Below are 25625 nucleotides of genomic sequence, written 5' to 3' on the forward strand. Positions count from 1 at the left end.
GAAAAGAGACGCATAATCTGTATGCAAACCCCTCCGAGAAAAAGAAATGTCACTTTACGAAGTGCGGGAACGTGAATGGGCGGCCTATCCATCCCCTAGCATCATTCACTGCATTTCTCTGCGACTTTGATATATCAAGTTGCAAAGTTAAACTTTTCTTCCACGGCAATTTAAAACTTAATTGTTTGCCCATCTCACTTCTGTCAATACCGAGGACTTGATTTTGAGTAGGCCAGTCTTAATCTCAGACCCAATAAATGTGTTGTCATTCAGTTGCCCTGACGTCTTTGTCAATGACACTTAATCGTCTTGGTGAGCATACCCAAAAATGTGGGCATAATATTTATACACGAATTCTCCATCGGTTGATCATCCACGGAGTATCGCCGGTTTCACTGATACCGCTAGTCTCATGGAGCCCTGCTTCGAAAATCTATCAAGACGAGTTACATTCGCCAGTACAAGAGAAAGCGCAACTTGAACTAGCGCCCTCGGCGGCTGAAATAACTCAACCGTGACATTGAAATTTGTTGTTGAAAAACTCGAACATGCTAACATTTCTGGAAAAGCATGTAATTCTACTAAAATATAATATCATCGTCTTGTGTAAAGTATATTAGCACAATGGAAATTCGCAAAATTATATTCCAGTTTGTTTAAAGAGGTCTGAGCAGAATCCCTTATTCTATGATATATAATGAAACATTACCCCAATGGAAACTTACCCAATTTACTGCCAGTCTAGATCTGTTCATGCACAGTCGATTAAAACGAAAACAAAATTTCGCAGATGTGAAAGTCTTAAAACTGCCCAACATTGACCATTGTTTTTCCTTGGTACGATCGATATCTCATGTCTTACTTACATCAGCGAAAATCAATGCAATTCAAGTTCGGCAATTGAATAGTGATACCGTTAGTATTTATTATTAAAGAGGGCAATTTCGTAAGATGTAATTTAAGTAAATAAATAAATAAATAAATAAATAAATAAATAAATAAATAAATAAATAAATAAATAAATAAATAAATAAATAAAAAACGTAAATTCGTAGATATGGGCAAGGTGTAAAATGTAATCAGCTATTTTATTCGTCTGTGTAATCATTTGTACAAAGATCTTATTTTTTGTAAGCGTATACTAAACATTTTCCACATTAAATGTCGCAATTTGTGCGCAATCTCCAATTTTGATTCTTAAACACGAATTATCTAATATATTATAGAAATATAAAATGTAATTAGGCATTTGCTTTATCTGTAAAGTGTAAAAATCTATTTTTTACTGTAAAAGGAACTTTCATTTTATTTCCTGTAAAAACGTAAAATACCTTCAAAGTTTTTTATTTCCTGTAAGCTGTACCAGCTATCCCCCTTGCCCCCCCCCCCGATTAAATGAGCCAAAACTAAACAGCCTGCAAATGACACACACACTGACTAAACGAAATTCAGAAACGTTCTATCCGAGAGTCATCGCAGTATATGTGATATGGTTATGTAAGAAGTCGCACTAGTCACGTGACCACCCGGTGTTCACTGCAGATAAACACGCGCCACCAGTTTGACAACAGATCCTTGTTGATACAATCGTACGGGCTGTGCCTTTGATAAGTTACAGTAAATCACCAAACAAAACAATAAGTTGCACGCTGCTCAAATTAAATCGAGCTGAGTCGCCACATAACAGTTTACTGTTAATTAGTATGTGCCAACTTTCCCACACAACTTGACAATTGTCTTGATATATAACACTAAGACGTTACATTCCAATCGTATTGTCTATTTAAGTAGTTGAGATGCAATGTTATTCACGTCTACGCAAATCAACATTTACATCGATTTGAGAATAATGGTCCATTGCAATGAACGTTTTCGGAACCATAAGGGGTGGACCAATAAAAAATATGGGAGGACGATAACAGAAAAACTGTGCAAAATATTTGTTTCCCTTTAATACCTAGTTTTGTGCTATTTTTTCATGATGAATATTTTTTGCACACTGAATTTTTCCTAAAATTTATGCGCGCTGACTTCATTTTCTGTTTTTGGGTCGTGTAGGATAGTTTTCCATAATTTTTATCCTGTGCATTTTTTTTTGTTTTCAATACTGCCATCGCCTGCAGATTTTCTAATGGTCAACTCCTAAAAACTTCACCATGCTCATAAAAAATGTTGTTTTATGGTGAAGTCTAGAAAAAGGAGTTAGTTGTTTGGTTAGCTGTGACTTCTGCCCTGCAGTGATTGATTTCTCGTATCGACTCGTCGTATACTAGAGTCACCAGTCTATTATGCAGACAAATTAACTCAAGCGGTATTCGTAATTACCAAAACTAATTGTATTTTGGCTTATTTGCATATCTGACGACCTGTGACGTGGTAATGAGACAAATCAAGAGATGAAACGGGCTTATGTCATTAGGGAGCACCCACAACCACTATTTGTAAAATCCTCCCCAATGCTAGCACCTTTCTAGCGTCTTGTGTTACTCCATTCATTCACCAGCAGTGGCATTTGGTGTCCCAGACTTCGCATCTCTGCAACCAAGTACACCTCACAGGTATTTCTGGACGAAGCATTTTAGTAACATTACGTCATTAAATCGAGTGGGCACTCACTGAAATGATGTCGTAGGTTGTATTTACGATGTTCTCATATATTTTATTGTCACGTGATCGTAGTCCAGATATATTGCGGTTGTGGGTTCAAGTAGAATTCCAGGTATAAAATTCAAGACTTTCCGTTCGTCGCACGACTATGTTAAAAACGTTCGCAGGCAATAAAAGTTGATGTGTACTGAGAGGAAATATCTACTACATTCCGAGTGTAGTCTTCTCTGCAACGGTCTGCTTAGCTCATGATGGACATTCTAAGGTTTGACGGACCTTTACTTTAAAGGGCGTCGTGCCGCGTCCGGTTCGATATGGGACTCATAGCGATGTATACAACGCGTGTAAAATACATTGTTTGCGGCGACCACCGCGCTTTAAGAATCCTTTTCGAATTTCGGTTTGTAACCAGGGAGACAGTCTAGTGAGTTTAGCATTACAACTTTATTACTGCTGAAACTATCGGGGGTTTTGATGTGGCAAATTACAAAAACATAACAAACAAAAAAAAAACAAATAGTGAGACCAAAAGTTAGCCGACAAATAAAGTTTCCATTGGATATTTTGCTAAAGGGAGATAATAAAATAGCTAATGTATTAGTCAGTTTCAGATTCGTTGTATTATGTTTGAAAGATGACGTCATTGCTACTATTTCGGACAACTTCTACGGAATTAATTAATACATCGGGTACTAATGTTCGTGACGTGGCCAGCCTTATTACAACTTGAATGGTCAATGTGATATGAATTTTACGACGTGGCATTGAATTTATGTACAATTTTATGATATTTTAATGTATAAAATGAAGTTGTCAACATTTGTATAATGCCATTTCTCGGCGGAATCAAGTTGCAACAGACGCGATCGGTGGACGCCGGGGAAGCCCATGGGGGTTGGTTCGCCCACTACTTATAATCTACTCTGATCAGATTGTTCTTTTTGTGTGTGTGGATGTCAGATTTCCACTCCCTCATCATAGTATTGAAAAGATACCAATAAATCAGTGTTTATTAATATATATATTTGATTTGTATGTCCCACCCCGTTATTCGACGGCGACAGTATTTCGGCTGCCGGAAAAGGGGGTTACGTCTTACTCGTAAATGCAGCATGTCGGTAAATCAAATCAATGTCCACGGCACTCTGTGCTGCAAATTATTGGCATTATAGATGGAGGGACGTTGTACGCTGTAAGTTGCAATGTACTGTTAGACTACCGTGCTGTTTACTCGTATTACAAAACTGCACGGCGGCTGTGCTGACATGAAATCTCCAAGTATGCCGTGAGTACAGTAACCGGATACGTCGTTATTGTTGATTCTCACTGTTGCCGCTATCAATAATTATCCCCATGTTGGGCGTACTTCGCTCTAACTCAAAATAATCGCTTTTTATTGTAAACATCATTATATTTTTACACGTCATACTTTCTCTGAATCGTGATTGGTCAATTAAAAATTGTGTTTATGAATATATAATTACGTCGGCGGACTCGACCATTTTACTATAATACCACCAGGAAGTGAGGGGAATTGTTGGTAGGTGTTTAAAGACACAGATTAATTGAGCGTAGGTAGTTGATGAAGTTCGGTCACAGAGTTTGTATTGGTATGAATTATATTGATACGGCGGCTGCTCGGTGTTAAGTAAGTGCTTTAACGTCTAGTCAATTAGTTGAATTCTTGCGTGTAATGTATGCTTCTATTGAGCGCAACTATATGAGAAATGTGACGTGAAGCTGGCCGGCTTCTTTACTGAACTGTACGGAAAATAAGCCCAAAAACTGCCAGTTGATTATATGTTACCGACTACTACCAAAAACTTACAATACATGTACATTTCTATGTCGTCGTGTCCATTTCCGATTTTGGGTCTTCTGCGCCAAAAATCTCCCAGTCAGATTTGTTAATAGACTTATTTATTCACTGAATTTGTTGTAATGGTCACATACGCCGCAGCTGGGCCGAGGAAGTTTGTTTGCCAGCGGCACTAATTTCTACATAGCTCGTTAACCGTCATCGATAGGGAGACAACTGACATGACTTTCCGCTGGACACTGTGACATTTCATCAGTTCTTGTCATTTAGCTGCGAACGAAGATACCGAGTTGCGCGTACAGGATTCAGTGTTTGGTCATTTATAGACGGTACGCATCTCTGTTCACTGGGCATTGAACGCGTTCGTGATAGAAATAGATACTTATAAATCAGCCACTGTTTAGCACGTACTTTTCTTCTTCGTTTTATAGCGCCGTAATCTTGGTCGTGAAAAAGGAAGACAGTAGCTACTGGACCATTGATGTTCCAAGTTCATTGATGAGATCCTTCGAACTTCAGATTGGATTTTCGATATTGGTGTGTGAGATATAATCCGATAAAAATATATCAAGTTCGTTGTTTGCATCTGGTTGTTGGCTGAGAGGCGTGTTTACCGTTGTATCCAAGACAAGTCGAATACAAGAAGAGTGGAGATGACAGCGAGGGCCATTACGCAGGCTCTAATGGTAGGTGCACGCTGCATACGTCATCCCTTCCCCCCTCCACAGCAATCAGTGAAATATGGCATCGCGTTCCATCATCACCTCTTTCAATTTCCTCTCCAACCGTCAATATTGCTGTGGCGAACATACTTTCTCGTGAAACTGTCTGGCCACCTGGGTGCCCCCACATTGTCACCGCACAAAAGCTCGCCGATGAAATATCGGCAATTGAGCTCGTAATGAAAATAAACAGGAACATACGCTCCGTCAGATTTATAAGGCAGTACGATTTATTGTGAGACGTCTGTCATGCTATAGTGGTTCGTTGATCTGTTCAACCGTTAAGGGCTTCACCGTTTGATTTATCCCCCAAAGGGACACGAAGTTCACTCTTACAGTCGCTCTATTCTGCAAGTGTAAACACTTTCTTTGCCCAGTAGCCAGCTTAATAGTAATTTCTCATTTCTGAATCACGTAATTTCTTGAGTACCCTAGCCCCGATTTAAGTATTTAACAGTCGTATATCAAATACAGGGGTCTTAACCGCTGATAAGAATATTTGAAAAAATAAAGGGCCAGGATGTCGAGAATTTAGTAGAATGGTCGTGAAATTATCATGCTATCAGCTTTGACGTTATACTAGCACTACATCTTCTCTGCACCAGTAACATACCAGTATCACATGCACTAGCATTTCATAATCGATTCCCATATTTACGCCGTAATTATTTTTAAACAGGGTATTTTAATTGGTACAACATGTTTATAAATATACAAATTCGTATTACCACTATATATATATAATACCGGCTCCCTGCTATCCGTGTCCGAGTTTTATACTGATATAACTCTTGTAGGTTGTTTTCAGCTTAAATTAATCAAATTTCAATTAAGCTTGATAAATATTTTCTTGAAGAATTTTCTTAAAGAAAATTCCAGGAAAGTCTCCAGCTTCAAGCCTGGCGGAAAGATTATCAAATTCTTGACCCCGACATTGAACTTTTGTGGCCTGCTTTTGCAATTAAGTGTGGTCACTGTGGGAAAAGTACAACATAGGCGGATATAATGAAAAGGATCTTGGCATCAGCATTGGAATTCTGACGTGCTCCTGAGAGTATTATAAAACTACATCAGAGAATTCGATTTTGTAAAGTCGGCTTATTTTCTGAAGCCATGATGTACGCCAACGTGAGTCTATTTTCACGGGACATGGACTTCACGGTGGAATTGGTAAACTACTGATGCATTTCTTTTTGCTTGACCATTACGGCTCTTAAGCAGTGATCGCGTCACGCATGCGCGAGATATGGGTCTCATATCAACAAAGATGGAGATTTTGACTGTTGCGCACACCAACGGGTACAAACTGTGAGGTTACCGAGCTTTAATTTGATTTTTTTGTGTGTGATTGGGAGGTATCGAAGGAGTCGCCGGCGGTAATTAGTGCAAGTGGCACTCAGGACAAAACTTGTACTTGGAATTTCATTTAAAGGCGCACTGGGTTGTGAGGAAATCATGCACATGCACGGCTCGACGACTACCGCCCTTTACAGAAAATGCAATCGAAAAACAAAATAAAAAAATATTATTTCATCTCATTACCTTACTATGTTATCTTATTACTAGCACACGTACAAGCGCAAACCCGTAAAGCCTGTCGTCATGACGTCATTTTCGTCGACATTCGTGGCTATTGTAGATGATTTCAATTTGGTAGTCCAGTATATTATTTCTAGGTATTACACTAGTATTGAATAATTAAAGGAAACAATAATAAATAAAATATATCAATATACATCTGGCAGCACAAAATGTGAGCACGTGTTGTCATGGTGATGTTATGAATTCGCAGTTTTTATTATTATAAATGAAGGTCAAGCGCGGTTTTTATCTTATTAGAAGCGTATCTCCAAATTGAGGCGCGTTCAATCCAACTATTATGATAATGTCCTGACCGGCTCGTAGTACTTTATAAAAAAAAAACTCCATATTCCGTTGTTGTTCAGCCTCGTTCGTTTGTATAATCACTAGAACAGTTGTTAAACTGACTATCCACCAATCTGCGGTTTTGCTTAAATTTGAAATACCGCGAAATTTAAAGCTGGGCCTATGCGTAATGAACCAACTTCGAAAGTAATCGAGTGAACTGTCGTCTGCTTCGGAAACCCCAAAATGGTGCATTGAATCTGGACGTCACCAGTGTTTCCAGTCTTTACGTTGATCCGACTGTGATTACAGAAGGGTATTATGTTCTATCAATGATCTTGATATGAACAGTTCTCACATTTTATCATATGACGCGGTATTGGATTTTGGCCCTCCAGTAAAATAAACTTTTCTCCCGGGGACTCTATTAAGACCCTATCTTATCCAATTTGATCGTTCTCGTTAATTGGAAACTGTAGCGCTGTCGGTACATACTGAAGTAAAACACACACATTTACTTGCATTCAAAATTCTTGAAATGGGACTGGTGTTGTACTTACCACATAACTATGACAACAATAGTTGCTTGCTGCATTGGGTGGGTGTGGTAACATTGGTTGGTTAGGATGATGTGGATGAGAAGAGGCATAACAACATTTGGGGGTTCTGAGATGGTTGAGATGGGACATGGTAACATTAGAGGGTTCTGAGATGGTTGAGATGGGACATGGTAACATTGGTGGGTTCTGAGATGGTTGAGATGGGACATGGTAACATTGGTGGGTTCTGAGCTGGTTGAGATGGGACATGGTAACATTAGTGGGTTCTGAGATGGTTGAGATGGGACATGATAACATTAGAGGGTTCTGGGTGGTTGAGATGGGACATGGTAACATTGGTGGGTTCCGAGGTGGTTGAGATGGGACATGGTAACATTGGTGGGTTCCGAGGTGGTTGAGATGGGACATGGTGACATTGGTGGGTCCTTAGCTGGTTGAGATATGACATGGGACATTGTAACATTAATGGGTTTTTGAGGCAGTTGAGGTGGGACATGGTAACATTAGTGGGTTCTGAGGTGGTTGAGATGGGACATGGTAACATTGGTGGGTTCCGAGGTGGTTGAGATGGGACATGGTAACATTGGTGGGTTCCGAGGTGGTTGAGATGGGACATGGTGACATTGGTGGGTTCCGAGGTGGTTGAGATGGGACATGGTAACATTTATGGGTTCCGAGGTGGTTGAGATGGGATATGGTAACATTGGTGGGTTCCGAGGTGGTTGAGATGGGACATGGTGACATTGATGGGTTCCGAGGTGGTTGAGATGGGACACAGTAACATTAGTGGGTTCTGAGGTGGTTGAGATGGGACATAGTAACATTAGTGGGTTCTGAGGTGGTTGAGATGGGACATAGTAACATTAGTGGGTTCTGAGGTGGTTGAGATGGGACATGGTAACATTAGTGGGTTCTGAGGTGGTTGAGATGGGACATGGTAACATTGGTGGGTTCTGAGGTGGTTGAGATGGGACATGGTAACATTAGTGGGTTCTGAGGTGGTTGAGATGGGGCATGGTAACATTGGTGGGTTCCGAGGTGGTTGAGATGGGACATGGTAACATTGGTGGGTTCCGATGTGGTTGAGATGGGACATGGTAACATTGGTGGGTTCCGAGGTGGTTGAGATGGGACATGGTAACATTGGTGGGTTCCGAGGTGGTTGAGATGGGACATGGTAACATTGGTGGGTTCCGAGGTGGTTGAGATGGGACATGGTGACATTGGTGGGTTATGAGATGGTTGAGATGGGACATAGTAACATTGGTGGGTTATGAGGTGGTTGAGATGGGACATAGTAACATTAGTGGGTTCTGAGGTGGTTGAGATGGGAAATGGTAATATTGGTGGGTTCCGAGGTGGTTGAGATGGGACATGGTAACATTGGTGGGTTCTGAGGTTGGTGAGATCGGGAAAGGTCGGATTGGAGGGTTCTGGGGTGGGTCAGATGAGGCATAGAACCAATGGTCTTTCTGGGGTGGGTTAGATGGGGGATAGCGGCATCGGATAGTTCTGAAGTGGGTTAGATGGGACACGGCAACATTGGAGAGTTCTGAGGTGGGTGAGATGGCAACATCGGTGGTTTAGGGTTGGCACTTGAAAAACTGCAATAACCCGAGATGTGTTAATTTCTCACCCACACACTGAGTAGCCGGGAAATTAAACGGTTCGCCCCGCGCCGTGGCGCATTTAGTACTGAGAATACGTAGTACGAATAATACAATAAACAAAAATGAAATAAGACTGGCTAAGTGTCGTCATCAAGTTTCAATACTGATTTTTGGTTTCATTTCCTTGGTCGTGCTCCGGATGTACGTGGAATCTGTTCTGCACTTTCGTCGGTTACAGTGAAAACTTCCACCACCCACACATACGCAAGCACTATTTATATTTTCAGGAAAAGCTAATGAAGTTCGAAAGAGTGTCTTAATATGAACCATTGGCCGAAATGGACAGTTGACAAGTTTCAATTTATGTTTAATTCTTAGTATTCGGCTCATGTCAGTATGTCATTATTGTTTTGTTTTATTGGGCATTTGCAGGGGGTTGAACGTATAAAATGTACGTTTTAATACACTGTGTTGTTGATGAATGTCCCAGTGATTTGAATGTAAACCTGTGACCCGGAATGTCACTAGAGCAAATTCTTTTCATCAAATGCGTATTAAATCTCTCTTCGAGGATTGTGATAGGGCTAATAACGACACCAAGCTACACTCCCACTTACATCTGAACTAATTGGAATCCGAATTAGCAATATCTCACAGAGGGCTACTAGAAAATCGGACACAGCTGCCGTCCGGAAAATCCAACGATCCCCTTACCTTATATAATTGTAGAGAATTCGTAGAATGAGTTATTTCATTTGTCCATTTTGTTATTTATGTCATGCGTGGACATTTGCGCACCATGACAGGATATCTGGAAACAGATCTTGCCTTATTGACGATGCGAGCCTTGAAAGAAATGTGCCTTGGCAGTGTCTGTCGTCACCTCCACGGTCGACCACCTGCTTCGCTCTTAGGTCGACGTAACATGTTTACTCACACACTGCATACCGTGACAACACAATATCACAGTCTTAGACTACTGTTGTTCGCGTAAACAGGACAATTCAGTTACACTTTAACGTTCAATGATGACTTGTAAGATTTGTACGACTATGACTTGCAATGAAAATAGTTTATAGTCAATATTCTGGTGAATAGCTTAAACATATCTCATCATTTAGAAAATAGTGCTCATTTATCTTCAATAGCTACCGCCAATAATGCACAGTTGTTTTTAACGCTTCTGGAACAGTCATAGGGAAGGCGGTTATATGAATGATGGCAACGTGTTTATAGTATCTATGCTGTACACTATTTGGGACCATGACGTACATTTACTCTAATATCGAGTTTCATATCGTCTCGCAAACAGCATGGAATATTTGGCATAACAAACTCAGACATTGACATGCCATAGCCACATTGATTTCATAGATACAGTACATATGGTATGTTGGCCGATTCTTTGAGAGGGGAAATGAACACCTTTATTAGTTCAGTCGTGACAGTTGGTGTCAGGTGAACACAACAGCGAAGGTCAGAAAACGGCAGTAAAAATCGGGATGAGGTAGAGTCCCCGGAGGCCGTGAACATACCGTCACCAAATGGTTGATAATCACTGCAGTGGGATATACGCAGGGGTATTCAATCTGTTATGTACCAGGCCTGAGGCAATGACGCACGGTCAGACTGTGTTCAGCTTGACAGGTTTCGACCCTCGGTCCCATAACCGCATTCTCTTTGTAAAATATTGTCGTGCCCAATCACCCAATTGTCCCAGTACCAGTGAAGAACGGGGTATAGTTAATAAAATAAGAGAAGGCAAAAATTTCCGCCTGATGTTTTCCGGCGCCCTTGAGTAACATAAGTGAGCTAACCGCGCGGCAGTGTTATGCTCCCCAGAGTGGGAAATCAGTATTCGAATATTTTGTATTATGAGTAGTTATAAGCTGTTAACAAAAGAGGTGCACCAGAAAGTTCTGGGGATAAAAATGTTAACAAAGTTTTCGAAAGTTTGTATATCGATGTGCATTGTGGGTAATGTTGTTAGTGTTAAAGCGGCCATTTTGAATATCGACCGAAACTTGGTGATTATAAGGTGAGTTAAATTTCCTGCAGTTCCACTGCGAATATATTCACTAGTCAGTTGTGTCATCACATTACGTGCTTAATTATAATGTCATATCTGCCACGTGCGTGGTTTTTAGCGTTTTTTGAACTGTGTTTTTCTTGTTACAATCTCAAATCCGTATCAGGAGACAAAATTATGTCAGAGTCAGAACCCTGATACAGATAACTTTTCGGCCACACTAAATTAACAGCTTAACAGTGACATTTAACAGCAAATGCTACGTTCTTTTTTTAAGGTTAGTTGTATAAAGATCCACAGCTCCATACTTATATTTCTTGTCAGTGTTGTGTCAAATAAATATGTACGTAACAACATGGTTCGAAAGAAAATTATAGAAATTGGTTTGCTACTGCAGGCGTGTGTGAATAGTCTAGTCTAGTGATAGGAACACATCTTTATATATGACACAAATGCAGTATTTTAGGATAATAATTTAATTTTGTTATTGCATCTTACATTGCTAGCAGTGTACAGCTACTCTTTTCTAATAGAAAATAATAATACAGTTCTGAGAGGGAATTCAAAATCAGTGTGATTAGTACGTCTATGGTTGGGGCGGAATCATTTGATCAAGTTGTCGTATATATATATTGGCACAGTGAGTCCATCAACACATGAACACAAAGAAAATAATAATAAAAAAACAGATTGTGGATGAGTCATGACTGACAACATGAAATTAAACGAACACTTTGATGATAATGATGTCACTGCAATACCAGCATATCCAGGCGATGAGGAACTGCATGCAGTATGGATAAGGGGTTTGGGTTACCTTTCAGCTTGATTACTAGTAAATTGGGTTTGAAACATTGTTAAAATAATACCAATGTCATATTCTTAATGGTTGTGTAATCAACTCCAAAACTCACCATGGACTTTTTGTAGTTGAATAATCAGTCAAATTGAAATTTAATTAAAATATGTGTAGATAATATGAGTTACTTCATCATCACCTCATGAATATTCATGAGATTATTTAATTATATCATCACCTCATGAATATTCATGAGATTATTTAATTATGTCATCACCTCATGAATATTCATGAGATTATTTAATTATATCATCACCTCATGAATATTCATGAAATTATTTAATTATGTCATCACCTCATGAATATTCATGAGATTATTTAATTATATCATCGCCTCATGAATATTCGTGAGATTATTTAATTACATCATGACCTCATGAATATTAATTTAATTGATTGATTGATTCAGAAAAACAAGTAAACAATTAATGGTGACACACTCAATATTTCAAATGATTTTGACATTGAAATATCTTTCAATTTAGGCCAGGCAGTAAATCTCTTTGGGATTCCAAACAAATCACTCAAAAGTCACAACAAACATGAAAACATCTATAGTATATGCTCGCATTTCTGGAATTTTTTTGATGAACCTTTTCATCCAAGCCGATTATGAGTTTCCATGAATCGGATAGTACTTGTCTTTTTTAATACACAAATACAAAATTGTGCATAAAACAAATGAATATCTAGCAATACCATATCTTATGCTATTATAGTCGTACAAGCTTAGACCCTATCAAAATTGAAACACTGAAGGATCTGAGAAAGCTGTTCGTTCAACATATCGGCTAATGAAAGCATCCACGAAAGGCCACGATGAATTGAAAAAAATCATTCAATAGACAATGTATTAAGGATGTCAGTCTTCTCTACTTATCTTGTATAAGCAAATCTGTGCAGATGTACGGGAAAATAAGATTGTATTTCAATGTTAGCATTGTGTCTTGTGATCTGTGGCAGGTAGGAAATAAATTCTGTAACTGGAGACATTTACGTGTAATTTACAGTGTTGAACTTAAGTGAACTTACTTCCTTAGCACATTCTTTAAGGTTGCTAATGGACTTGTATTAGTCAAAAAACATTTTACTACTAGGTTAGAGTACTCCAGAACTATGTGTGGCTTTTGCGAATTTGATGCCATTTAATTAAGGGAGTGGAGTAAACAATTTTGCTGATTTGTTGGGAAAATCAATAATTTACAGTTTATAGGGACACATTCATAAGATTTTACCAACTTTAGATGTAATTCTAAGCATTTTGAAGGCAATGCAGGGATTAAAAATTGATCTGTACACCCAACACATCATTTGAACTTATACATGTAGATATTGTTGAATAAGTTAGTGCATGTTACTATGGTTACTAGACAATTGCGATATAATATAACACTTTCAGTCAAGCACAAGATGTTCTTATTGCTATAGGCATGACGATCGCATCTCTGTTATCTTTTATCTGTCTTTCATTTCTTGCTATGACTGAAAAACTAAAGACATGCTCCTGACATTTGGTTGATGATGGAGGACGTATTGGCATTATGGACAGGGGAGAGGAGAGAGGGCTGCATAGTCCTTTGGTATGTTCGGGGTTTTAGGTATTATTGAAAGGGTATTTTATTTTGTTATGTTCAAAATGGCTGATGTCAAACTTTCTGACTATATTCCTCTCAGTATCCACTTGCTTCCATCAAATATATTTGGTCTAAACCTGTCATATTTCTTCTGTTTGGGTAAAAAAACATTAAATGTTGACAAAACTATGGAAAAACATAAAGTGTTTTGTACAAAAAGTAGAAATATTCAAGAGCAAAAAAAAATTAACAAGTTAAAAAAAAAGTTTGAAAAAAGTTGAAAAAAAAAACAATGGTGTCTCATACACATTTGCAGTTTTCCTTTCAAAAGGTATACCATTACTAGTTGAAAAAAATTAGTTGACAGGTTACCAAAGTAGATTAGCCATGATTTACCATCAATGTTTCAATTAGACAAAATTTATTTGATTATATAAGTACTGACGATAGTATGTAAAACACTGGAGACCTGTGAAATTGTGAATGGTCGAAAGTTTACTATAAACTAGTGTGAATTTACGAGTTCTTTCTTCTTGGCAGGGGACATAATTATGTCTTGAGTGTAGCATATAAATCTGTACGCTTATAGTAGTTTGTATAAAATTAAAGAAGAAAATCGATGCACAGAGACTTTATTTTATTTTGCCACCCCTGAACAATCTGTTTGCACTGCCCATTGAGGCTGATTAGGAAAAAAAACAAAACTTTTTTTGAAGTTTATGTACTTGAATACAGAGCAATTTATGAAGGCATTAATGTTTTTTATGTAAAAAAAATTCATAAATGTTTTCTATATTTCAAATGACAACTTGAGCAGTCACAATGCCTAAGTGGCTGCAGATTCCTGTACATGATAGTAAATCTGCCAATGACTGGAGGAAACCTGCAAAGATTCATGGGTAATGGTCATTACCTAATTGCTTCTGTAGCCAATGAAATCATCATCTTTAGATTTGAATGAAGGTCTTACAAAATAAATGTTTTATAGCTTTTTATATAAATTTACATTAAAAAAAACTATGCCCTCATGAAATATGTGATTTTCTGTTCAACTGCGAGATCTCGCGAGATGCATGAAACATGCGTGTCGAACGTCTGTCGCAAAAATCGAACGATTTGATTTTGAACTCTAACTTCTTTATTTTGTAACTCACATCGACCGGCCAATCTTCGACAGAGGAATATTGCTTTTGAATACCCTCACTTAATCAAAATTGTCTATCATCAAATGTGTACAGCACATTATTAAGCATGGAAATGCTCCGCAAAATATTTTCGCGTTTGTCGAATCCCACGCGATGTTTGACGCCACTACGACCCTATGACCTTTGTTTGTCCTGTTTTCACGTTCGATTTCACGCATAACACGTGATTCTCGCAGTGAACGGAAAATGGTCTATTCAGCGTCAACTTTTTATTATTACCGGGTATATTTAAAATTAAAATGTGTCACAGTGTTGTGCAGCACTTATTTGTTTTATGTGTAAACAAGGTATTTCACATGTATTGTGATGTATTTAAATGTACACCAGTTTCTCTTAATAGCGCATCTTGTTGGTAACATTGTCACAAAAGTGAGCTAGTATTGATCAGTAAGCCATAATTATTATCATACAGTTGCAGACTGGTTGGCATAACTGTAAACATTCAACATTAAAGTGCAATGACCTATATATCACATGGGACCCATAGCGAATATGAGGGCATGTGTTGTCTGTAACATTAAATTACTATACACATTTTTTCACTGTGAAGTAGTGATACTACATGTACGAGAAAAAAAAAGTTGCTCATATTTTTGGAAATGAAGCCAAAGTTCTACTTTTTACAAATCTCTGCTAATGATGTCTAGACACAGGTTTAAAAGCATTACAACCCAGCAGTGTCGCTACAGGAGATATTTGTTTTCCTCCGCGGAGAACCAAAATAAAAAACATGACATATACCGGTAGCATCTACATTAGGAACACAGATGTGGTGTAAATCTGGATGAAAAAAAATCACAGAACATGCAGAGTGTGAAATGTTAAAAAATTCAGAGCTCTGACCTTGGTGTCAGGATACGTATAAATATAATTTTACTCTGTCATTCAATATACCACGTAACCGCTGTCCATCTTTGGTATACAGAGTATATTTTACTGATAGGTGATGATCTCTTGCTTTGATTTATATTTTGTTGTGTAACCTGAATTGCAAAAAAGTTCATAAAAAACGTTCCAGGGTGGTGCAAACTATGCAGCAATTTCGAAAAAAAAGAAAAGATGTAAACTCAAGGAGAGATTATTGATTGAACTTTTCATGTACCCATGATGCAATGCAAATGCTACTGTTCTTTGATGATAGATTTTTTCCCAGCATTATATAGTAACCAAGAACGCCGGCATGTTTCAGCCATTTTTGTTGAAAAGTGCATTCATGGTTTATACCATAGTTTATCATAAACTTACTTATTACAAACTACAGTAACACATTTCAATTTCTGACAGCTTTGAGTAGTCCAATCAGAAGCAAATTTGCTTCAATTGTCTAGAATTTGACAACTAATATAAAGTACATATACTTTTCCCAGTAACTAGTGATTTCCAATGTACTTTATTTAGAAGTTATAAAACGTCACAGTATTAGGGTACTAGGGTATTAAGTATTAGGGCAGAAACTGGCGCATTAATGTGTTGACAACTTTGGTTTTGCATGCATGACTAAACAGATCTACAATAGGATACTTCTCTAAAAAACATGTTTTTAAGTTTATAAGGTTTTTATGTGTGCTAGTTTGTATTAATTGGGCATCTGCACATGCTAAAAACCTAACTTGTCATGCTTGTTTCAAAATGCCAAATTGGTTTGATGCATATTAGTGTCATCTTATTCTTAGCCTATATTGTGGTTATTAGTTTGATTCACTGTTGAAATAAACAACATTTTCTCTTCCCTTTTAGAAAAATATAAACTAGTCCGCTAAGTATTGCGTCCCTTTTTAATATATTAATACAACTTACTGCAAATTGCCTTCAAAATGCTTGTTATATCGTATGTTTTTTTTTTCAAACTGGTGTCAAAATTTTAGTCTAACAGAAACATTGCGCAATAGTTAATTTCTTTGTGTGCAAATACAGCTGACAGATTAGCCTCATGACCCGCAAACCAAAATCTATTCAAATGCATTAGACTGTGTTCACTTAGAAATCATGCATCCTGGTTATGAGAATCTATGAATTAACACTTTGTTTAGCATAGAACAATACTACATAATGCAAATTATACAGCGTGTACCTGAGGTGACCAAAAAAAACAAAAACGTAAAGTGTTGGGGTAAATACAAATTTTACGATTCATTGTTCAACATGCGCATTAGCGTTTTTCAAACACGTTTCTGCTTTCTCCATATTTGTTGGCTGTATCGCCATATATGGTCATGACATCCATGTTTTTTGGTGGTATATCCATATTTGGTGGCGATATTTCTGTATAAGATAATAACATCCATATTTGCTGATGGTGGTATGTATTTGATTTTGGATGGTCTATTACACTTTCCAGTCTATTCAGTTACCACATTCATGATAATGATTATTCTATGTGCAATACTTGGTAAACATGCTTAAGTGACATCATCTCTATTATGCGAGTGTCACGTACTTCTCCTTGTACACGTTATCACCAATTACGCATAGCTGTGTAGTCTTGTACTGAACGATATACTGAGCTTTAATCATCATTTCAAGTGGTTTGGAGAGTCAATTTGTGTTTAATATATACCTCTATGTCCTTGGTTCTAATTCCATTGATTGACTATTCAAGATATTGTTAGCACGTTCTCAAACTATTATATAGTATATTATCAGAGTAGATTGAATATAATATCTTAAAATCATAACAGTTAATTTGTGTGTAGTTTTATTCTGTATGTGGTCGCCTCATTCTCATGCGTGTGCATGCTATTTCAATGTCGCAAATACTTACGAGTGTGGTACCAGAACAAACAGTACAGTCCGAACATAACTTAACTTCCAAACTGACTTTGCCTTTCCAAGTATCAATGTCATCAACTTTTTCAACTTATTCTAATAGGTAGTATTTACCTATGTTACTTAGACATATTTAGGCAGATTACCGTACTCTGCACAATTGACATATATTCTATTTCAGGCTAGAAATCTAGTTTTATGCCAGCTTGAAGCTATCTAAAGGTTATGTTATTCTTAGACCATACAATAGCTTAATTCTAGCTAGGGGTTTCTATAAATGCAGTTAATTAAAACCCCTGATATGCAATCACACAATGCATTTCCTCCACAATCCAGTGAATTTAAAATCTAGTTAATGTCTGTGCAAAAGCAAATCCATTAAAGCTATACCCTATGGATATTTCTTCTTGTGACCTGATCACCTTGCTAGTAACGCAAGATGGTGGACCATATATCCGTATTACACGGGTCGGTATGCTACTGTGATCTCAACAGTTTATCAAGTTATGCATTCTTACAATGCAATGACAACTAAAACAACTTCACAGTCTAGTCCTTGATCACTGTGTTTAATTTAGAATACCATGCTTAAATTTACTGTTAATTTGCGCGTACATAAATGTACTATGTAAATGTAAGATGTGGCTTGTTGTTTTAAATCGTGTTGATTTATTGAAGGTGTACAATGTAATATTTACAATAATAGACTAAACATCTTGACTTTATGACTTCATGACATCTGTTTCCGTTAGATACCTACTTCCCTTATAAATAACAGAAAACTCAATACTTTTTATCTGATCTAATCTTTATTTGGTTAATTTGTGAAAATAATAAATTGGAATATCTTGTTGGTTTAAATTATCTATATAAACAGGATATACCATATTTCCTCTATTAGGCCAGACTTTTTTTATTCCTTGTTTCTCGAGTTTTATAAGGCAATTTTTTTGAGGAGGGCGGAAAAAAAATAAAATTAATTCTTTTTTCCTTTAGATTTGCGTGATTCTCAAAGAACTGTAAGTGAGATCATTGATCGAAGAGAAGAAATGAAATAAAATTTTATTCCATGTATAACCTTGTTTCTCATCTGCGCGAGACTTTGGTGCTTTGATCATGATACTCCCACGAAAATGCAACTTGGGTTTGTTATGCGGCGGGCATAGTTTTTTTAGCAATTTTTTGCACTTACAAGTCGGCTGGCGCGAGAAATTACACTGAAATAAAATTTTATTTTTATTTCATTTTCGGCTCTTGTTCATTCGGCGGGTTTGCGAAACAAAGGATAACAAAAGTCTGGCCTTAGAAGCACATCTCCAATAGAAATTCTTCAATATTTCTGGAAATAAATCCTAATTTTGGGGCAAACTGAAAAAAAATTGTTCAATTATCAGTTTTTACTCAAAAAGTTCAGCTACTTTTGTTCCAATCTTTAGATGGAAGTGCAGACTAGAAACACGACTATTTTGTAAATTTGTGATGAAAAGAGGGAACTGTTCTTAACATAAATGTATGTGCTTTTAATAGAGAAAATACAGTATCTCCTTTATGAGCTAAAAGGAGGTATAACTGTTGATGTCATCTGAAAGAGCATTTTCAGAATCTGTCTATCCGATTCCATGGTGATGATACATCTATCTTTATACTGTTTTAATATAAGTAGAATTATGTTTTTTCAGTCAACTCAAAGAACACCTAAATATCCATAACATTTTATTGTGTCTTTAAGGTAGATAGATACTTTAACCATAAATTACCAATGTTTCCAATCCGGAAAATCAATCACAGCCACTTTAATTGTCCCAAATTTTACAAATAATCACAAAAATGTTTTGTTTTTTTTGATGAAAATAGCATCACATTTAATTATAATAAATACAGCCTTAAAATGTGTGAGTTAACACATAAACAAAATTCATAATGATAGATACCAATACTTGTACTAATATATAGAATACAGAATATAAAGAATTCCCAAGAAAATAGCAAATGAAATGTTTTTCTTATTGTTAGCACATGCTTTACTCTTAAATAAATAAAAGGCAACTCTCCAGTTAAGTTCCCAGAACTTTATTAAGTATTTTTGCGTAAAAGAAAATGTTTTTGTTTGACCAGTTTACATAACAACATGTACTGCATGGAGAATGCCTGGATAGAGCCAACATTAAATCATTTTCATCTCGTTAAATTTTCTTCAGTTATTTCTCACTGTTAATAGCTTTACAGTTATTAAAATTTAGTGTCTAAAACAAATAACAAGACACGTTGGAATGACATCAGCAAGGTATTGATTAACCATAATGATGTTATGACCTGTACTTGATTCAAATTTGAGTAAATTTTCTATAATGTTCACATAATTTTGAACCAAACAGACAAAATGTGACATTGTTTCTAGTTTTTGAAGAAGCATTTTGAAATTTTCAAAAAATTTCATGTGAAAAATGCAGACTATAAATGATATCGTTTTGTGGAAGTTGATGTTAGTGCTGAAAGGATTATAATCAACTTCTTCTGGTGACTTTAAAATTGCTTGAGTGCTGTTTAAGCTGGCACCCCCCACCTTTGCAACTACATGTTAGTACTTGTATGTATATTCCATTCCACTATGACCAATATCTCATTAGTGACATTTTCTATCTCTAGTGCACACTACCATCATCTTTGTTTTCCAGGGTTCCACGTCATAAAGAATTATCACTAACGTATATATTTGTGACCTAGAGCCGCTTGCAGTGAAATTTAACCTGCAAAAAGAGGCAAACATTTGCTGGAACATATTCAAGTATTTTTATGTCATTTTGTAGGGAGATAAACAAGTTTGTGCCAAGACTGACTGTCATACATCTGATCTTTTAAGTGAATGATTATTGGTAGATGATGAATGATGTATGTGAGTTCCTCATCTGTTGGTAATTTGCTTCTTGTATTTACCCTCATTGACAGACATATGAGCTTTTTTTCTCATTTATATTTCACCAGACCTATGAGCAGAGACCTCTTTTAATTATAATTCACCTTGTAATTAGGAAAAGTGGAAAATTGCAACCGTGTTTGAATGGGAAAAAATTCAGGTCATAAGACGAGATTCAGACAATAAGTTGTCTGAGGATGAAAAACATGGATTTTAGCTGTAATACTTGTTTGCAATCGCCCTGCTAGACTCTTTCTAGATATTGTTGAACCCTGGATAGCACAAATAGATTTATAGTGAAGCAGGATTTAAATTACTGGCTGCGACATAAAATATATATTCAGTAATTAGAACATAACATACATACTGGCTGTAGTAGGCGACACCCATTGTTTTGCAGAATGTATGAATCAGGCGCCTGTGAATGTATTTGTAAATGTAAAAAAAAACTACCCTTTTCGCATATGTACGTGTCAGCAAATTATACCCTGTAATGGTCACATGACATATGAATCAATTGATTTGTTGGACGCGATAAAAGAGCAGGGCATGCATGATGCATGACATAACTGGGAAAAACTCGGAAAAATCCTACCACAGTCATTTTATTTCTGCTACTGTTTTTGATCATTTTCAAAACTTTTACCTTTGTAAGTGCATTAGATATTTAAATTTGACAATTTATACCCCTACATTTATATTGTGCCTGGGCAAAATATGTAGAAAAACACTATGCAATATGAAATATGAAAAATCCTACCACAGTCATTTTATTTCTGCTACTGTTTTTGATCATTTTCAAAACTTTTTCCTTGGTAAGTGCATTAGATATTTAAACTTGACAATTTATACCTCTACATTCATATTGGGCCTGGCCAAAATATGTAAAAAAACACTATGCAATATGAAATTGCATATGATCTTTAAATTCAAGTTATGAAATTTATGAGGGCGTTATGATGATGCACGGGAGCACTATTTGCTGGTTTTACTTATAGTACAGGTGGATATACTGTATACATACTGCAGGATGATTGCAAAACCATTAAAATCCAGTACATGCCTAGCTATACAGAGTATTACACTGAGTTAACCTGAAAATTAATGCTTTTTTATCCATTTCACCATAAATTTAAATCTTAAATCAACAGTTAATGGGTCCCAAAATAATTTTTTTCATGTATTTTGAGGTTACTCTGAATTTCGTTAATTATCTCATGAAAAAAAAGGTGAGAAGTCATGTAATTATTTGTCACAATCAAGATGTCGGCCATTTTGCCAAAACCATAGATATTTTTATCAACAAATTTTGCTGTATTTTATAAAACGTCTTTGATTTCACCCATCTATTTCACTAGAGGGCGCTATACTTATATGGATTGTCTGTTCCACAACCTTTCATCAAATGTACCTGAAAGCACTTCAAATATGCTTTTCATTACCCGCTGTGTTGTGGCATTTTCCAATGTGTATACATTTGTAAACATAATGCAATTGTGATATAAATTCAAACTTGGAGTGTGTGTGTCCATAATACATGTACTGTGAACCATTTAATTTCCAAAGCTAGAAATTTTTCGTGATTTTATAGCATTCGTGAAGACAAAAATTTCATGAATGCCATTGTGACACTTGGCGTCGTAGTGCCCCCGGGAAATTTCCACTGCTAGAAAAATTTGTGGTTTTTACCGACTTGCGAAATTCCTAAAAATTTGTCACTCGCAAAATTAAAGCGAGGTACAGCTAGGTGCATACAAGATCTGACATGACGACCGGTAGATTTATATGGTTTTGGTGATACTGTATTTCTTCTACTAGAATTGTATGTGCTTATACATATTACAGGTGTGTTGCTATGGGGAAATAAATCATATTTTAATGATTTATTATACAACACATGCAATTTTGGTTTATAAGTGCTTCTATCGGAGATGCGCTTCAAATAGAAAAAATATGGTACCAATAAATTCAGTGATAAAAAGTACTAAAATTAACGACCGTATTCTGCCATCATCATTCCACCTTTAATAGCCAGCATTGAATGGTATCACATTGTCGTATTAGGTGGAATTAATCTTGTTCTCCAGTTATCATGTGTCTTTTATGACCTGGAATTAATTTGACTTGTTTATACAACCAGTCTCTCGAATGGTTTATACTGATCTAAACTAATTTGGCTTCAACATTTATGGACCAAGAAGAAATATAAAAAAGAGAGTGCACCCTTGATTTTAAATGATGAGTCACTGTACACAAAGATTTGCTGTGACACTAATTCCCTCGTGTAACAGAAAATTTTCTTTAGAAAATCATACATTTTACTATTCTGAGTAAGATGTAGCTTGGGCCATGCATAGGTGCCATAATTTCACTTTGGGACAAGTTGCAAGACCTTAAACAATCTGAATCAGCAGGACATAGGGAATCTTTGCAATTTTACCTTAATATTTATTATGTTTTTTTCTTATCTGGTGCAACATGAACCAAAAACTTTCTGAGAATTACTCGGAGAGTCAGTTAGCAAGATAACTGTCCTCATACTTCTCAGAACTGGTGTGAATGTATTGGTGGGCATTTCACAACACTTTAATTATTCGTCCACTACTCCTTACATGGATATGGTGAGTGAAGCAATAAAAATGTTTCTGACTACTACTAGTTATAACAAATATTTCTTTTCGGGCTTTGATCTTTGATTGCATTTGTAGCATAAATAAACAATTACCAAACAGTTGGGTCTATTGAAGACATATGATCCTACTACATAAACATTTATATAAAGTTATGACAGGCAAATATTCCTTGAAGGGGTCTGGAAGTGTTTCTGGTATTTGCAGTTGCTGATTACCAACAGATAATTTGTCACAAAACAGAAGCCATCATGCTAATAAATGATCATTTGACTTCTATCTAATCAATCTGATTTTTGCATTCCTTTTTACAGAGACTTAGGGTGTTCTTTTCTTTGAATACCTATCATTCTGAAGATTATTATTATTATTATTTTTGAGTCAATGCAGAGTTGTTTAAAAGAGTGTGCCTGATTGGCTACCCAACCCTAACACCTAACAGTCTGACCAATCAGAAAGCAGCTTATTTGTGGAAAGTTTTTTTTCTGAATGAGTTAAACAAGTCTTGCACCTTTGACCACCAAAACTTTTGTCACCTTATACAAGTATTTTTTTTTTTTATCTTTTAAAAATGTTGTTCAAGCCCTTTATCTAATGAAATACATAAAATTGTCCAAAAATGTTGGGCTGAATTTTTGGCGAGAAAGAATTGTGGAATTCAAAAGGTTTATATTAATAGTCTGATGTAACCAGTTGAGTTGTTGTAGTTACACAAACGATTTTTGGTATTTCTACAAGATCTCGCATTATGAGTGTAATGATTTGATCTTGAGCTTGAATTTCTTTTTTTTGTAGTTGAATGTCAAAAATACTGATCGAGAGTTTCAAATGTGTATAGCACATTCTAATTTAACCTTTTGAACCACCAGTTCCCTCTTTTCATGACAAATTCACAAAATAATTCGGTTTATAGTCTGCACTTCTCTTCAGATATTGGGACAAAAAAGCAAAATTTTTGGGGTAAAAACTGAAAATTGATTTAAACTTTGTCCAAAATTAGGGTTCATTTCCAGAAATATCAAAGAATATTAAAAAAAATGCAGTCTGGTGGTGAAAAGGTTAAGATGTAGCTACCGTAACTTTTTTAATTCTCACTAATAGATTGTTAGCTCTGCTTTGAAATTAAGGTGCTGCTGATAGAGGCATTGAGCCAGATTCACTAATTTATATGACACACATTCAGTGTATTTTACAGTACATTGTACTGTTCTGGGTTAAGATCTTGGCTTGTTCAAGTGTGACAGTCATTGATGAGTGACTTTGAATCAAGACGAGTTTATGTAGACTGTGTTTGCATGGGTGTATACATTCAAAGTGTTGTTTGTATTCCGGCTTTTTACGGATGCAACATGAAGCGGAAAATATAGTTACACACTATTTGTCGATGAAACTATCAAGAAGTTATTCATGTTTCACTCCTTTGTTGGAGTGTTGTTTGTCCTAGTTTCAATGTACACTTGTACTTGACAATGTTAGTACGATCGAGTCACAATCATGTACTTACAAATCTAGAGAAAAATACAGATGCCTTTGAAGATGAAGCTGTCGATCCCAGGGATTGCACCAGTGAATCATGGGACATCATTGTTTATGTTTTTTACTTTATTAATCTGTCTATTGTTTTTCAGTGTAGTTTTAATCAAGTAATATTACTATTTGGCTCATCACTATTATTCTGACAGTCGCTAACCTTCCAAAGTGAATGTTTTTTATTCAGCATTTACTAGGAAAGTACTCTTTCTTAGTTCCAAACAGTACTCATTTACTAGTTTCTTGAGTTCTCAACAATGCCTGTTTACTGTGAAAGTACTGTTTCTTTGTTTCAACCCGTTTAGCAGTTTCTTGACCAGACTTTCTCACCTCAAATTTTTTTGCATTTTTTTCTATATTATTCAGTATTTCTTAAAATGAAGCCTAATTCAATTTTCAGTTTGTCAACAATTTTGCTATTTAGGTTTTTCTCCTCACTGTTCAACAATAGTACATTTTTAAGAAGCAATAACCAGGATTCGAACCAACCATTTTCAGATCAAGGAGCAGTGACCATGCTTGATGATTTGAAAATCATCTATTGAATGAGCTAACAGGAGGTTTGTGGTTGAAACATGCACTTCACTGTGATATGTTCATCGAACAGGTGTGTTTTATAACAGGTCATTGGCCCATTGTCCTTCAATACAAAAGTTGCATAACAGATGAACACTGTGACAACACACAATCCACAATGAGGCATGCAAAAAAAGAAAAAAACACCTAAAACTTTTAAGTATAACATTAAAAATAGTTAAAGTACAACAATTCTGATGCTTGCAGCCTATTTGGTGTCTCAGTTGTTCTACACACATCGGAGATTGAAGCCAGCTGCGTCAAGCAAAAGGAGGCTGGTTTTGGCTGAAGACGCCATCGCGCTAACGCTTTTGCGCGCGGGCCCCTTAGCAGTGTGGACTGGGTCCACGAACACTGT

At 36.3% G+C, this 25625-nt stretch overlaps 1 protein-coding gene across 2 annotated transcripts in view; it reads left to right on the forward strand.

Moving 5' to 3' along the window:
* Window positions 1–4139: 4139 nt before the first annotated feature.
* LOC102800798 (ADAMTS-like protein 1) overlaps window positions 4140–25625 on the forward strand; it is a 68459-nt gene continuing 46973 nt past the window's right edge. Inside the window, exons 1-2 of one of the 2 annotated variants that reach the window (XM_085506958.1) lie at window positions 4140–4255; window positions 4858–5112. In XM_085506958.1, the coding sequence (XP_085363084.1) occupies window positions 5080–5112 (33 nt within the window). In that variant the 5' untranslated portion in view covers window positions 4140–4255; window positions 4858–5079. Of the gene's footprint in view, window positions 4256–4630; window positions 4756–4857; window positions 5113–25625 lie in introns of those variants that run through there. The other variant, XM_085506959.1, reaches the window with a different exon arrangement.

This window comes from Saccoglossus kowalevskii, chromosome 13 (genome assembly GCF_978046115.1).
Source record: "Saccoglossus kowalevskii chromosome 13, keSacKowa6.1, whole genome shotgun sequence".
Lineage (NCBI taxonomy): Eukaryota > Metazoa > Hemichordata > Enteropneusta > Harrimaniidae > Saccoglossus > Saccoglossus kowalevskii.